General features: G+C 46.3%; 1 protein-coding gene across 3 annotated transcripts in view; it reads right to left on the reverse strand.

The window, feature by feature from the left end:
- Positions 1 to 16,126, reverse strand: part of LOC135907729 (NCK-interacting protein with SH3 domain) — an 80,202-nt gene that overhangs the window by 10,780 nt on the left and 53,296 nt on the right. For all 3 annotated transcript variants that reach the window (XM_065439461.1, XM_065439459.1, XM_065439462.1), the window contains exon 11: positions 6,941 to 7,116. In XM_065439461.1, the coding sequence (XP_065295533.1) occupies positions 6,941 to 7,116 (176 nt within the window). The remainder of the gene's footprint in view (positions 1 to 6,940; positions 7,117 to 16,126) is intronic.

The raw sequence follows: 16,126 nt of genomic DNA on the forward strand, positions 1-16,126 counted from the left end.
GACAAATTGTTGATTGTTGGTAAGGAACTGGGCCTAGAGGTACGCAAAGAAATGCTAAAATCGGAATTATTGCAGCTAATTTCCAAACAGGCCAGTATGGAAGACATTGAAATTGGGTTGGAACTTCTTAAGAAAAGAGATAAACGGGACAGAGAGAGAGAAGAACGAAACAGAGAGGAACGCGAGAAAGATCGCGAGTCAAGAAAAATGCAACTTGAACTTGAAAGCAAGCGTTTGGAGAGGTCTCAAGGAAGTGAAGGGGCTCTGGAATGATCAAGTGAGGTAGAATCATACTGCATGGACAGGCTGTTAAAGCAATTTGAGGTCGGGAACAACATAGGCTTGTTCCTCGGAAATTTTGAAAGGACTTGCGAGATGAACTTCGGTCCGAGTACATGGCCACAGCGGTTGCTGTCTATGTTGCCGTGTGAGGCTGCGGAAGTAATTGCCATACTAAGAGCGGAAGATGTGTATGATTATGCGAAGGTCAAGGCTAGTCTTCTGAAGAAGTACTGCCTTTCAGCTGAAGCTTTTCAGCAAAGGTTTAGAAGCACAGGCAAGAAGGACAGCGAGGGATATCTGCAGTTCGCATATAGCTTAAAGGACAACCTAGTCGAATGGATGAAAAGCGCGGAAGCGTACGAGAGCAAAAACATGATTATTGAATGCATGTGTCTAGAGCAGTTTTACAGAAGCATCCCTTAATCTGTGAAGCTGTGGGTGCAAGACAGAGGAAATGTGAACACTGTGGGAACGGCGGCTGAATTAGCCGAAAAGTATGCAACGCTTAGAAAGCTGAACACCAAGGACGGAAATGGGGACGGTCGAAATGGACCGTAGAAACCATTTCCGTTCAAAAAGGGTTTGTAGACTAGACGACCGGAATCTGTAGACGTGGAGGAAAAGCCCTCAGAAAAGAGTGAGGAGAAGTCAAACGAGGAAACCATACAAAAGGAGCAGAAAAAAAAATGTTAATCTTTTGGACCAATCCGCTGCTATAAATGCCACAAACTGGGACATGTCGCTGTAAACTGCGAGAAGCCTAGCGTAGTTTTCTCCAATGTCTATGAAAAAGACGAGAATATAGAACTTTTAAGCCCATATCTTCACGACCTGCAAGTTATGGGAAAACCATGACAGGTGCTGCGAGACAGTGCTGCGAGACAGTGCTGCCACGATGGACATTGTCCATCCGTCTTACGTGACGGTAGGTGACTTCACTGGAGAAGTAGCATGGATTAAACAGGTTGTAGAAGAACACAGCGTGTGTCAGCCCATGGCCAAAGTCAAGATCAGTGGACCGTTCAGGGAGCTAGTGACCGAGGCTGCAGTTTCCAAATTTTTGTCGCTGCAGTACACTTACATTTTTTCAAATCGTTTGGATCAGTTACTGCGGGACAAAGGGCTTAAACTGGGAGAGGGTGTAGTACAGGTGTAGATGCAAGGACAAGCTCGGAAAATCGTGTCGCTTTCGGCTGAAAATGCAAAAGTTGCTCCAGCGGAAGTAGCAAAAGAGGTAACTTCAGTAACCGAATCCGAGCTAGGCTCGAGGGACAAAAAAACGATTGAGGAAAGCCTGCCAGCTGACCAGCTCAATGAGAGCGGATCACTAGGATGTCAAAGTTCACGCCTGCAGGAAGAGCAAGCTGACGCACTCACAAGTGAGACATAGTTGTTATTATCACCGGCCTCAATGAACTTTGATCAGCTCTTACGTGTGGATAGATAGTCACTGGCAGCTGAGCAAAAGAATGATGAGAACTTAGCTAAATTGCATCACACAGCTAAAGCAGGCATTGCTAGGCGCAACGTGACGATACACGAGAGAGGAGGATTGTTGTATCGGCGCTACAGAGACCGAAAGGGTTTAGTTAGTGGTACCTTTTAAGTACAGGGAGGACCTTTTGAGTCTCTGTCATGGAAATTGGTGGTCCGGCCACCTAGGCATAAACAAATCAAAGGAAAGATTGCTTATGGAATACTACTGGCCTGGCTATTTCAAAGACGTAGAAAACGTTGTAAGATCATGCGACGCCTACCAGCGCTCGGGTAAACCAGGTCGCAGGAAGGAGGTGAGGATATACCACTGCAATTTAATGAAGCCGTACGTGGAGTGGAGCAGAGTCGTTAACGCTTTGAGGGTTGATTTTTTTTATTGCAGATTTCAATTCTTCTTAGGGACTTATTTCGAAAAAAAAATGTACCATAATTTTTTTAGGGTGACCGTAAAGCGAGAAAAAAATATATTGCGCTCGTATATGTATACTCTTCATTCATGAATAACAACAATAAAAAAGGAAATAAGCTTATAAGAATTACAAATTTGAAGCATCTTCATGCACATAGTTCAAGGCCTTGAATATGTGCACACGAGAATATTTCGCAAGACTCAAATGTTCCTGCTCTTACACTAATATCTAATATGTGCATCCACAGCGTAATGGAACTGTGTAGGTGCATGCACTCAAGAAAACTGTGTGGTTGTGTGCCTGTCAAAAAAGCACAACGTGTGACAAACTTCCACTAATCTTCACCTTATCGCCAGCCAAAGGCAATTAGTTTTTGCATGTAAAAAAAAAAAAAGAAGAGAGCAATGCAAACGCATTCACGGCGGCATCCTTCTTATGCGCACCCCAGTGAGCAGTAGACGAGCCAGAAAGAGGTGGTAGCCCTTTGAGCGATTAGTAACGCGATAGCCATAATTTTTCGAAGCGCAAGAAGCCACAACCACCCACGGTATATAACCTGAACCGCCGCTGCCCACACGTGCGCCAATGCGCGAGCGTTAGTACATATATAGATGCGCAGGAGCAAACTAGCTCTAAAACAAACCATGCAACGAAAATTGAGAGAGGGAGGCACACGAAAAAAATTCCCTGTATTCCCACATAGTGGCAGCACATGATAGAAAAGAAAGAGTTAGGAAATTAGCGCGCTTTTTAAACGTAGACGGTGCCTTAAATATACGGCACCGACCATTTTTGGACTTGTTCGCAACGCCGTATATTTACGTCATTGATCCTCAAAGGGTTAACTGTGCCATCAAAGAGCAGTATGACACTAATACCAAGTTAATGAGTATAAGGCGACCTCCAACTCTGAAATCAGCCTAGAAGAAGTCAGTAAAACATTCGGTAAGCTTGCACGCTCTTAGACCCGAGCACCTAGATGAGCTAAAAGGGATGTTATTTATTTAAAATACCTTACAGGCCCTATGGGGGCATTGTGTAAGGGGTGAGGCGAATATCTCGACAGATTCAGCGATTGGCCAGGTAGAACCGAACTAATAACGCATGAAATAGAGCTGACATCAACCGAACCTATAAAATCAAAGCCTTACAGGGTGTTTCCACGACAGAGAGAAATTATGGAGGCAGAGATACAGCGCATGGCAGAGTTGGGAGTTATTGAGCCTGCTGAGTGTGACTACACGTCACCGCTAATACTGGTAGAAACCCCTAACAAGGACCCTCTTCCGTGTGTTGACTACAGGAAGTTAAATGCCATCACTCGGGATCAGCTGTACCCAATACCCAACACTGAGGAATGAATTGAAAGAGTTAGCGCTGCTAAATACATTTGAACTATAGATCTCGCGCGGGGATACTGGCAAGTTTCCCTTTCAGGAAGTGCCAGCCGCTATGCTGCATTTATCTCCCATGTAGGCACTTTTTGCCCTCTTGCCCTCAGCTTCGGGCTGAAGAATGCGCCGTTTAGCTTCTCTAAGTTAATGGATATTGTCCTAAAAGACTTGCAGGAGTTCGCCTTGCCATATCTTGATGATGTAGCAATTTTTTCGGACAGCTGAGAACAGCATGTATTGCACCTCAAACAGGTGTTCTCATGGTTGAGGGAAGCCAGCTTAACGATAAAGGTGGAAAAGTGTAGGTTTGGCTGTTCGCAGGTTACTTATCTGGGCCATGTTGTCGGCCAGGGCACGAGACGGCCAGCCGAGCTGAAAATAGTTACGATTGGAGAATTTTCACAGCCACGCACGAAAACAGACATTCGTTCATTTTTGGGACTTGTGGGGTACTATCAACGGCACATTCCGAATTACTCGCAAATAGCAAGTTCTTTAACGAACGCCCTCCGAAAGAGAGCACCGAATAGCGTGCACTGGGATAAGGACAAAGAGAATGCTTTCCAAAGTTTGAAAACACTATTGGTTTCTTGTCCTATGCTTCGTGCACCAGACTACGCAAAGGAATTAATAGTTCAGTGTGATGCAAGTGACAGAGGTATGGGCGTGGTGCTTAGTCAGGTCAGCGACGATAATGAGGAACATCCTATCCTCTATGCCAGCCGTGAACCAACTGTAAGAGAGGAAGCCTACAGTGCTTCAGAGAAGGAATGTGCTTGTTTAGTTTGGGCAGCCAAGAAGTTGTCGTGTTACTTATACGGAGCGAGGTTCATCTTTGAGACCGACCACTGTCCTCTGACGTGGCTCAATCAAATGTCACACAAAAATGCCGCTTGCCCCGATGGAGACTCACTCTCCAAGAGTACAACTTCTCCGTTAAATATAAGAAGGGAAAGTAGCATAGCAATGTGGATGGTTTGAGCAGGCTAATTTGAATTCTGCATTTAGGGATCCCGCCTAAATTTTGGGGTTGTTATTGTTAACTTTGTTAAACCAAGAAGATCCCCTCTCATTTAGCAGGACCCCCTCCATGATTGCCCATTTTGTCAGCACGAAATTCTTTCCGAATTGTAGTAGCGAAATGCAGCATTTCTTGTTTCTACACTTATGTTTTCTTTGGAGCCTAGCGGGTCTAAAGTGAGTTCCAAGGTACACTATCTCGGCGCAGAGCTGTGTTGTGGGGTTCGTTCTGCAGTTGCCTGTCCTTGTTGGATGTTTTGGGGCGGTGTCATCATTTCACAGCTAGTCGCTGCAAGCCAAAGGCACCCCCCTTTGCCACCAGCCATTCTCTTCCTGCCCAGCGGTTATTGGCACTGGCTAGTCGAGATTTTCTGGGCCTTGGAGGAGCTGTTATGAACGGCCTGCAAGGGTACCGACCTACAAAATTTCCCCAGCCAGCCGCAGCTGTGAGCTTGGCGAGCTTCCCCGAAGTGACTATGGAAGCCTTCCCCGCCTGCAGCGGCAACTCGTTTTGTAGGGACGACAGTGTGCCGCACAACACCCCCTTGGCGCCGCTATGACTAAACGCGGTTGGCGGACCAACTAGTGAAATCGCCAAGCTTTCACGGTTCGACTGAAAAAGGGGGAATTCCTGGAAGGAGATGCTTTGCGGTGCCTTCTCATAGGCCTGTGAAGACGCCAGACAATGGACAGCCGCCGCGGCCACTGTCTGCGGAGTCAACACTGGGATGAAGGGGCGCCTGCGCGAGAACCCGCTCACCTCAGCGTGGTCAGTGAAACCTGTGTGGAAGTGTGTGTGTAAACCCCTCCCTCCCTCAAAGGCGGGTCGGCTACGATGACATTGAATGCTCCGAATCCGTAGCAGGCTGAACGGCTGTTTTTCCCTCACTTAGGGATCTAGGGAGGACAGTGTTTAAAAGCAGCTGTTGTGCGGCTGCTGAGTGTGCATTCCTCTTTCAGTCATGTTAGATTGATGAACTGTAACATTCTAATGTAATTACTGTAAATAAACCCATATTCCTCCTTCTCGATGAGAATCAGTCCTTCCCTTCAACAACGTCCTCAGCGTGGATAAGTTGGACGGCATGGGCCAGCTACCATCTATTTCATGCCCGACTCCAACCATTACAGGACGCATTCACATGAAATGAATGGTGCCACGGAGGCACTGCATGCTGCACAAGTGGAAACAATGGATATGTGTAACACCTCAAAGATTGACTCAGGAAGTATAGGCAAATGAAAATGGTCTGCAAGTGCACTAAACGTTGCAAATAACAAGTCAGGTAGTCCATAGACCACTAGTAGCTCTTAAATTCACATCCGTTAGTAAACTTCAGCCTATGTATAAGGTGCTTGCTCCTGCTTCATCTTCACTCTGTCTTTCATTCTGCTTGTGTACAGCCATGACACGTCATATCCCTTATCCTAATCAATCTGGAAACAGTCTCATATAACAGCATCAAAATAATGATGCAGTCAGTGAATGTTCTTTGCATCACTTTCCGTACTACTCAACATCAGCTAGGGGAGAGAAAATTTACAGGAAAAGTAGAGCTGTTGGCCTGAGCTAGTATGCTTTGGACTTCCAGTCTGCACTATGGAATGAGGAAAGGGAACTAAAAAGAATGAGGAGGAGGACACAATGAAGGGATCCATATTATACAAGTGCAACATAACAAAGTGGTCCTTTTAAGCCTCAAATCCAGCAAATAATCCACAACAGCACTTGGTGTTTTTGCTGCCACGAGGTCACATCACGCACTCAAAATAGAAGCTTCTGATATTGCAGGCCTTCTGATGCCTGCCAGTACAGCGATCAATGTCTGTCTCTCTAACATACGGAGGACAGTCACAAGAGACATGCTGCAGAGTTTCAGGCACCTGGCAATATACTATTTATACTGAGTTGTCCCCATGGTCAATGACGTGTGCATAGTATCCAGTGAAGGCAATGACAAGGTGAATTCACAGGTTACAGGTCTGAGGTCTCAACATGAAACCTGTGAACTAAAGAATAAGCTAAAAGATACCTTGCCAATGGAGTAATGAATAGCCTAATGTCTGCACTAACTTTTGGCATCATCACCAATACAAATCACCACTACAATTGCACAAGGTGCAACCTTAAAACGTGTCGAAAAGAAACTTGCAACTGGTGACTCAGAGACATAGCCAAATGACAACCGGTAATTTCTGAACAGAACAGCCAACATCAGACATACGAAAAGCACTGTCCTGTCTTGTACTATGTTTGTTCTAGCTTTGTGCCTTCCGTGTAAGTGTTGCTACAAGTAGATCAAGTTGAAAAGTGCAGAATGCCCATCTATAACTTACCTTATCACCAGGTGGCAGGTCACTTAGCTGCCTGGCTACAATGTCCACCAAGACAGCAACATCATTCAAGTAGAAAAGTTCAGCTGTCGTGCTGTCTGAAAAGAGCTCAGCAAGCATCTTTAGCACCGAGTTGGGAACTCCTGCAACTTCATGGGTTAGCACTCGAGCAGGGTCATCTGCAGGGAGAAAAAACAAAGAGAGAAGCATGTCAAGCTGTTTGCATGGCAGATATATCAGGAAGGTCAAATCGGTCTAATGAGCATCAGTGGTGGCCTCTTCTTAAAGGAGCCCTATGATGCAAGTTGGAAATAGTTAATTGAGAGTTAATAGATAGGAGTAACAGATAAGGGGGACGCAAGTGTTACTATAGTCTTCAAGATGCCTCAACTCCAAAGACAATGCTAACATCAGAGTACTTATCTTAATCTGTTCCACAAATGTGTTTTTCTTGCTGACTAAGCAGCATGCAACAGTGATTTTTGACACGAATGTGACATGATACTTTTTTCACTTTGATTGGAATAGCATGCAGTTTGTGTATCTTTTATGTATATATTTCTTGTAGATATATTTATTTATTTATTGTACATACTTTCAAGGCCGGCAGGCACAACAGAAAGGAGTGGTAGAGTACATTATTTGCAGAACGAGAGAAAAATAAAAAAATCATGAAGGAACTGTAAGGCACTGTGAACAGCAAGCTTGAAATTGGTTCTGTCACAAATGGTGACTAAGGAGGCGGGAAGGCGGTTCCATGCAGTGGCGGTTCTTGGTAAGAATGAAGAATGGTATAAATTAGTGCGGCAAGTTGGCACTTCAACTTTGTGTTGATGATCGATGCGAGATGAGATGTACAATACAATACTTTCAGTACTTACAATACAATACAGTACAATACTTTCAAGCCATATGGCATTTAGAGAGGAGGGGAAATAAAGCAAGTTGTTAACAAGCACATAAAACTCAAATGAAGAGGCCTACATTGCCAAAGAAATTAAAAAATACATCCTTAACCTTGAAAAAAAAAAAAGACTTGTTGCCAAGTTGTTAACTAGAAACAAGTTGACTTCAAAAACATTTGTAACACAGAAATATGCTGGCAAACAAAGCAAAACGACAAAATGCACGCGAGTGAAAGATGCACAAGGCCAAACCTGGCTTGATGAGAATTACAGTGCTTTTCTTCATAATCAACAAAAATGTAACCATGCAATATGTTTGTTTTACAAAGTTTTGATCTGGAAAGCAAGCAAGAAAAAGAAAATATCAAGAGAGGTCAACTCTGACATAGGCAGCACTGCTGCCTGCTTACCCCTTCCAACTTGAAGCATACTTCACTTTCTCAGGATGCTTGCTCTTTCTCCCCCCCCCCCCCCCCCTCACAAGTGGTCTTGAGACTTCTGTGAAAAAGCTACAGACCCATCTCCATTTTCTGATAGCTGCGAATTCTTTACTCCGCATTAAAGACTAGATCTGGGAGAGCTGCTCAGCTCTTGCCTGACCTACCAGTGGCGTAAGCATGCACACCTGAAATGAGGCCATCAGAAAGTGTGGGCACCAGTGCGATCAATATTAAAGCACTGCTCCCACTGGTAGCAGCTTAGGGCAACACTGGACGAATGAAATACGAAAGAACACATTTCTTTTTGTCCACTTCTACATTGAGTTTTGTGAAAAACCATCCTTTGCACGCAACAGTTTTTGTAATTACAACTGAATACTGGTAAGCACAATTCCAAGACCAAGACCAACAAGACCAACAATGTGTAGAATGTGTGTAGAAACTTGGGAGGTTAACAAACAAGCTCGAGAACAAGTTAAGGACCATGCAGAGAGTTATGGAACGAAAAATGTTAGGCGTAACCTTAAGAGACAGGAAGAGAGCAGTGTCAATCAGAGAGCAAACGAGGATAGCCAATACTCTAGTCGACATTAAAAGAAACTATGGAGCTGGGCAGGCCATGTAACGCATAGGGTAGATAACCGGTGGACCATTAGAGCTACTGAATAGGTGAGAAGGGAAGGGAAGCATAATCGAAGACGAGAGAAAATTAGGCGAGGTGATGAAATGAGGAAATTTGCATGTGCAAGTTGGAATCGGCTAACGCAAGACAGGGGTAATTGGAGATCGCAGGGAGAGGCCTTCACCCCCCAGTGGACATAAATATAGGCCGATGCCCAGAACTAGACCCCCAGAACTTCAATGAGTAAGGGTCGTTATGGATGTTGATCACACCATTTACAGATGGTAAGCAGGAGCTAAGCAGAGATGATATTGTTACGTAGGAAGACACCGACGAAAAGCTATTTACAAGTATATTTACAAGGCAATACGCCGCAGTTGACCAAGAGGCAACAGCCCGCGCTAGCTTCCAATCGTCGTCTTCGTCTTCTTCCTGCGCGGCTCTTCGTCAGTGGGAATACGACCCTGTAGCATTACCCCCGGCGGCAAAAGCGCCGTCCCGGAGCGACTAAAGGCTGGACTCTGAAGCAGTGTAGTAGCTCTTGAGCCTACTGACGTGCACGACATCACTGGATGCCAGAGTAGATGACGAGGTTGAGCTCACAGGAGCAATTTCATAAGTCACAGGCATCACCTGGCGAAGCACGCGGTAGGGCCCTGTGTATCGCGAAAGGAGCTTTTCGGAAAGTCCAACGTGACGACAGGGCGACCACAGGAGCACGAGTGCACCAGGCGAAAACTGTATGTCACGGTGGCGGGCGTTGTACTGACGCTGCTGCGTGGTTTGCGAGGCCGTCAGTCGAGCACAGGCAAGCTGGCGTGCATGATCGGCGAGGGCGATGGCGTCGCGCGCATACTCGGTTGTTGAGGTCGCAGCAGGAGGAAGTACCGTGTCAAGGGGCAAGGTCGGTTCGCGACCGTAGAGTAGATAAAATGGAGAAAATCCGGCGGTGTCGTGCCGGGAAGAATTGTAAGCAAAGGTGACGTAAGGAAGGGCAACGTCCCAGTCGTGGTGGTCCTTCGAAACGTACTTGGACAGCATGTCGGTAAGGGTACAGTTTAAGCGCTCTGTCAGGCCATTTGTTTGAGGATGGTATGAGGTAGTCAGCTTGTGTTGAGTAGAGCAGGAACGCACAATGTCGGCGATAACTTTCGAGAGGAAGTTACGACCGCGGTCAGTAAGCAGCTGTCGCGGGGCGCCATGCACTAAGATAATGTCACGCAAGAGAAAGTCCGCGACGTCAGTGGCGCAACTGGTAGGTAGAGCCCGCGTGATAGCGTATCGGGTGGCGTAATCAGTTGCGACGGCTACCCATTTGTTCTCAGAGGATGACGTGGGAAAGGGACCGAGGAGGTCTAATCCAACACGAAAAAACGGTTCCACAGGGACGGCGATCGGCTGGAGATGACCGGAAGGTAGCACCTGAGGCGTTTTCCGACGCTGGCAGGGATCACAGGCAGCAACATAGCGTCGGACGGAGCGAGCAAGACCAGGCCAATAGAAGCGGCGGCGGACGCGGTCGTACGTGCGGGTTACGCCAAGATGTCCTGCAGTGGGTGCGTCATGCATCTGAAAGAGCACAGTCTGTCGTAGATGTTGTGGCACGACAAGAAGAAGATCAGGGCCGTCAGGGAGGAAGCTCCTTCGGTACAGAATGCCGCCCTGGAGGACATATCGGCGAACGGATGCGTCGGTAGGTGCAGAGCGCAGACGCTCGATGAGTACTCGCAGCGATAGGTCTCGGTACTGCTCATCGGCGACACGGACAACAGGCGTCGTGGCGGGCGTGATTATTTTCCTCAGCCGGTTACGAAGATCCGCGCTCATTACCGACAAATGCGCCCCAGTGTCTATGAGAGCTGATACAGGAACACCGTCGACCTGCACGTCAAGAAGGTTCAGATGGGTGGGCAACGTCAGGAGAGGATTTGGCGGCGTCGGGAGCAATGCAGCGTCACCTCGAGGCGCTGCATCGTCTAGTTTTCCGGCTGGGAGCGGCGTCCGAAGGGAGTCGGCGAATAGGAACGACGGGGCTGGGGAGAGCGAGATTGTCGTCGTTGGGGCGAAGGCGAACGAGAATAGGGGCGGTTCGGCGCAGGAGGATCGGTGGCGGCATTATCTGAGCGGGCAGCATAGGGACGAGAAAGGCCACCTGGGGGGCGAGAGTAGGCAGTATATGTAGACTGGTTCAGGGAACTCCAGCGACTGCGGCAGTGCCGAGAAATGTGCCCAATTCGATGGCAGTGAAAACAAATTGGCTTGTCGTCTGCAGTGCGCCATTCAGAGGGGTTGCGGAAACGTGGAGGGTAAGAAGGTGCGGGACGGGGTGGAATCGAAGATGCCGGGTGGGGATCAGGGCGATGGGCCGAGCAGATTGTGTGAATACCCATGTTGGCGAACTCCTGGCGGACAACTGCCTGGATCAGGGAAACAGTGACTGCAGGTGCATTGGAGGGGCTGGAGTCGAACGCAGCCGGATATGCGGCCTCGATCTCACGCCGGACAATCCTGGTAACATTGCCAGTGTTGTTGGGACGAGGAGCGTCGGCACAGGAAGATGTCGCTGGGGTGTTGGGCAGACGGGGAAACTGTTGGTCGATACGTCGGCTTTTAGCGAATTCCAGGCGGCGGCACTCTTTTATAACTGCATCCACCGTCGCGACGTTGTTAAACACGAGCAAGTTGAAGGCGTCATCGGCAATGCCTTTGAGGATGTGGGAGACCTTGTCGGACTCAGTCATGTGTGCGTCAACTTTGCGGCATAGAGCCAAGACGTCCTGAATGTACGTGACGTAGGGCTCCGTTGACGTCTGCACACGACCGGAAAGCGCCTTCTGCGCGGCCAGTTGGTGACCGTAGGGGTTGCCGAACAAGTCTCGAAGCTTTTGCTTAAGCGAATCCCAACTGGTCAGCTCATCTTCGTGCGTCCGATACCAAACTCGAGGTGTGCCACCGAGGTAAAAGACGACGTTGGCGAGCATGATAGTTGGGTCTCACCGGTTATTGCGGCTGACGTGTTCGTAAAGGCTGATCCAGTCCTCGACGTCTTCCCCATCTTTTGCCGAGAATACGCCAAGATCACGGGGAGCGGAGAGGGTGATGTAGGTCGTCGAAGTGGCAGCAGGTGTCGGAGCCGGTGGAGTCGGGTTGGCGTCGCCGGGAGCCATGAAGGTAGGCTCGACGGACCGTCCACTGCGAAGCTCCGTGACGAGGTACAGGGAACGTCCACCTCCACCAAATATGTTACGTAGGAAGACACCGACGAAAAGCTATTTACAAGTATATTTACAAGGCAATACGCCGCAGTTGACCAAGAGGCAACAGCCCGCGCTAGCTTCCAATCGTCGTCTTCGTCTTCTTCCTGCGCGGCTCTTCGTCAGTGGGAATACGACCCCGTAGCAATATGATGAGTGGCATACAGGAATTCATATGAAGTTGAATTGTGTCATAACGAAGTCACAGTTGACATGAAAGTAGCTTTATTACCGTATTTACTCGCATAGTGGTCGCACTCGCGTAATGGTCGCACCCCTGAATTTGTCGTCTAAATTCGATGTTTTTTCTTTCCCGTGCAGTGATTGCACCCCGAACTTGTTGCGGCGATATGTCGTGTGCCAAGTCTAGCTAATGATGATCGCACTTACCATCTGTCGAATGCTGTTGAATGCTATGCGAATGACTCTTGAAGACATACTAAGCGGTCTGCACGCACCAAACATTCTGAAGCAGATGCCCTATTTTATTCCTTCCATTACTTTCTGCACTTCCATGAGAAAAAAAAAAGCTACCACCAAACTTGCCTTGGCTTTATTATTTGTAGGCTTCATAATGCTTTAGGTCAACAACAACAACAAAAAAGGCGCCTTTCGATTCTTCTCGTCTGCACCTGTGGGCACGCAACAAATCGGGAGTGGTAATGATAGTGGCCACGTTTACACTGATATGTTAGAAGTGTACCCTATTGATATGCCAACGCTTGTAACACAGCTAAGATATTCGCCCACCCTTAGCGGAAACGTGCCATATTAGGATAGTAATGAAGACAAATGCCGCAGTTTCCTGCCATGTGTTTCTGTCACTGGCAGCTGAGCACGCCCATCTCCGTTTCTGCCCTCCCAAAGTGGACATGGCTACGCTATTGTCGCAAACTTGCCGATATTAACGATATTATTCATTACTGATACAGAAGAAATTGTTTCAATGCGTGTAATGTACTCACGAGAGGAAAAAAAATAGCGTTCAGCACGTTCGCCTTGCTCCACCGGCCGACATTTTTGTTTTGGTGTCCCGCACTGTTACAGCGACAGCTGCCTGCTTGCTGACCTGTTGTCATTCCACAGCAAACACAGGATGAAAAAAAAAAAAAAAGTTTTTCTTTTCGCGGGTAATTTAACCCATGTAATGATTGCATCCCTGAATTTGCGTCAATTTTTTTTTTACAAACACGTGCGATCATTAAGCGAGTAAATATGGTATATGCTATATTCATTATAGGCATATATTCTAGGGGTGTACGAATATTCGAAACTTTTGAATAACAAATACAGCATTGCACAATTCAATTTGGCCTTCAAAATTGAATAGTCGCTATTTAACCTTTAAATTATTCGCACACTCCAAATATATTTGTTACATTCACATCTGTTCTATTTAGTTTCAAATGTATAAAAATTGATAGTGAACTTTATATTTTCAAACTTTAATTTTTGGCTAGATACTGGCACTCTGTAGCTAAACAAGCTATAACATGATACTTTTTGTGAGTATAGTAGATAAAAAAGTGTCTTTAAAGATTGCTATAATTTGTCATTGAGTATAATATAACTTAACTACAGTGGCAACACAACACCTAATTGCAGATTTGAAATCAGCATAAAAAGTTCTCCAAGCGGCTATATCTTCAAGTCTAGTACAAATGATAAAAAAAGCTGTTTCGAGGAAGGTCTCTCCTTAGATCTTTTGTTACCCCGCCTATTGAAATCGACCACCGGTGATCGATGATTTAGATAGCCGATTTCGACATGTTGGAGCTGTTTCTTATCCCCTTAAGGCCATCCAGTAGTTAGTACAGGCACTGCACTTTGAGAATCAGTTTAAATTTTTGTGCTCCGGCGATGTTTTGATTTTTGACGGACCTTTTTGCAAACTAATGTGCATATGTTGTAGCAAAAAGAGGTGTCGCTGTATCCTTCTGCTGCGCTTCAGAAAAAAGCATGCCGCTCACGATTACCTCGCACTAGCATCCAAATTTTGTAATCAAATGACTCCCATCAAGTAAAGAATTTAATTATATCGCCAGCTTTGCGGTCCGACAGTGCTGAGCGGTGATAATTAACCGAAAATTACGCCAGCTGTTCACTAGTGAGCTTTGGTTTGGAGTCCCGAGTCGTTTTGTCCCGCCGAAGTGTATTTCCGAATGTCTGCCGCATGTACAACATGTGGACCTGGCATTTTCAACCAGTTTCCAAGAGTTTAGGTTTCGCTTCTCTCGTAAAACTCCGGCAAGGCGCTGTTACTGAAAGTCACTCCCATGGCGGCGTCCTGCACGGCTGTGTCGCGAGTTGTGCTCGAAACTATGTTGCATCTGCACTTCAATTTAGTGAGAAGGACTGGAGTTATGATTCTGAAGATGACAGGAAAGCAGATTCAAGCTCTGACGGCGACAATGTTTTGAGTCAGCATGGAACATCCGCAGCTGTTCCCTGGAGAGTTTTCTCTACTGCCTTGAGTGGTCTCCTTCCTTGTGTGTGCTTATTTGCCGATTTTTTTGCACGACCTGAGCGCTCTACTGATTATCTTCAGGGTGTATACTTTGCTTGGTTATGATGTGCTGCCATCGGCAGCAAAGAAACTTCCGTTCATGCTAAGAAGGCTGCCCGTCGCACATCTCGACCCATAAGTGCAAGACAGTTTACAACGGCATGGGATTTCTCTCTACTCTTTCTCTGCAGAGGCGATAAAGACAATCAGCAAAAATGCAAACAGATATGATTGGATGCATAATCTTGTAGTTGCCCAGCTATGCTGAGGGCGATTTGTCCTGGAAGGGGTGCATGACCCTAAACGAATTGGTGAAGTATGTTCCTTGGACTTCTCATCGAACCATCCTCAGAAGATGCCGATAAGGCGGAACTGCAAAATGTGTTACGAGGACTGCAAAGCTGAACAAAAACCAGACATTTTGTGGGAAAATTGCAGAGTGCACCCATGCTTCACAAAATCCAGGAACTGCTTCACCGCCTGGCATGAGTGATGAACTGATCTTAGTTTCTTTCTTGTATCCGAAGAACGGCTGTGTACTGAGCCTTTAATTAGACACTGCTCCTGGATTACTTATTTTTGAAATATTCTGAATTTCTTTTGATATTAACGTTTTTTGTAGATACCATGTTTTATTATTGTTTTTGTCAACTCGCAGCAAAAATGGCACTTGTAGAATTTTTATGTTTTACCTAATAATTCTTTTTCGTTTAGCAACATATGTGTTAGGAAAGAGCATTTCATTATGCACAATATGCTATGCTGCAATGTGTGTTGGGATGTTATTTGTAGTGGTAAATATTTTTTTCCAGAGACATATAAAAAACGACCATTTCCTCGCGGTAACGAAACAGTTAGGGAATACAGTCGAACCCTGTTATAATAAAACTTAAGTGCCAAGGAAATTCCATTGTTGTAACGAATAATTGTTATACAGACAAACCGCCATATAACAAAGTTGCACTTGCAGCAGAAAACTTTGTTAAATTGCAAATTTTGTTAATTCGAGGTTTTAAAACTTCAGTAGTAAAAACAACTTCATAAGTTCCAAGAGCATTCCTGGTGGATAGTACATTAAAGTTCATCATATCGAATTCCGTGGAGATGCTACGAAAATTCGAATTATACAAAATTCTAATTAATGAAAGTCAGAAAAAAATTGCTCAGTTAAAGCATGTATATATCAGCGCACACATGCTATGTCACTTCGGCGAGAACAACGTCTATAGTTCGACACACTGACGCAGCCAACGTAACCGGGATGCAGCCAACGTGGTGCGACGTGCCCGACGTCGAGATGGCTCTTTCTCCATCTGCTCCTTTGTCGTGCTGACCCTCAATGCATGGGGCGGAGAAAAAAAATAAGGTGCCCATGCTGCTTTGCCGACAGTCACAGAAAACCGTTCAACGCGGCGGTGCATGGGTTGGGGATCGTTCTGCACATGCTCCAAAGAGGGGACGG

Source organism: Dermacentor albipictus, chromosome 1 (assembly GCF_038994185.2).
Source record: "Dermacentor albipictus isolate Rhodes 1998 colony chromosome 1, USDA_Dalb.pri_finalv2, whole genome shotgun sequence".
Lineage (NCBI taxonomy): Eukaryota > Metazoa > Arthropoda > Arachnida > Ixodida > Ixodidae > Dermacentor > Dermacentor albipictus.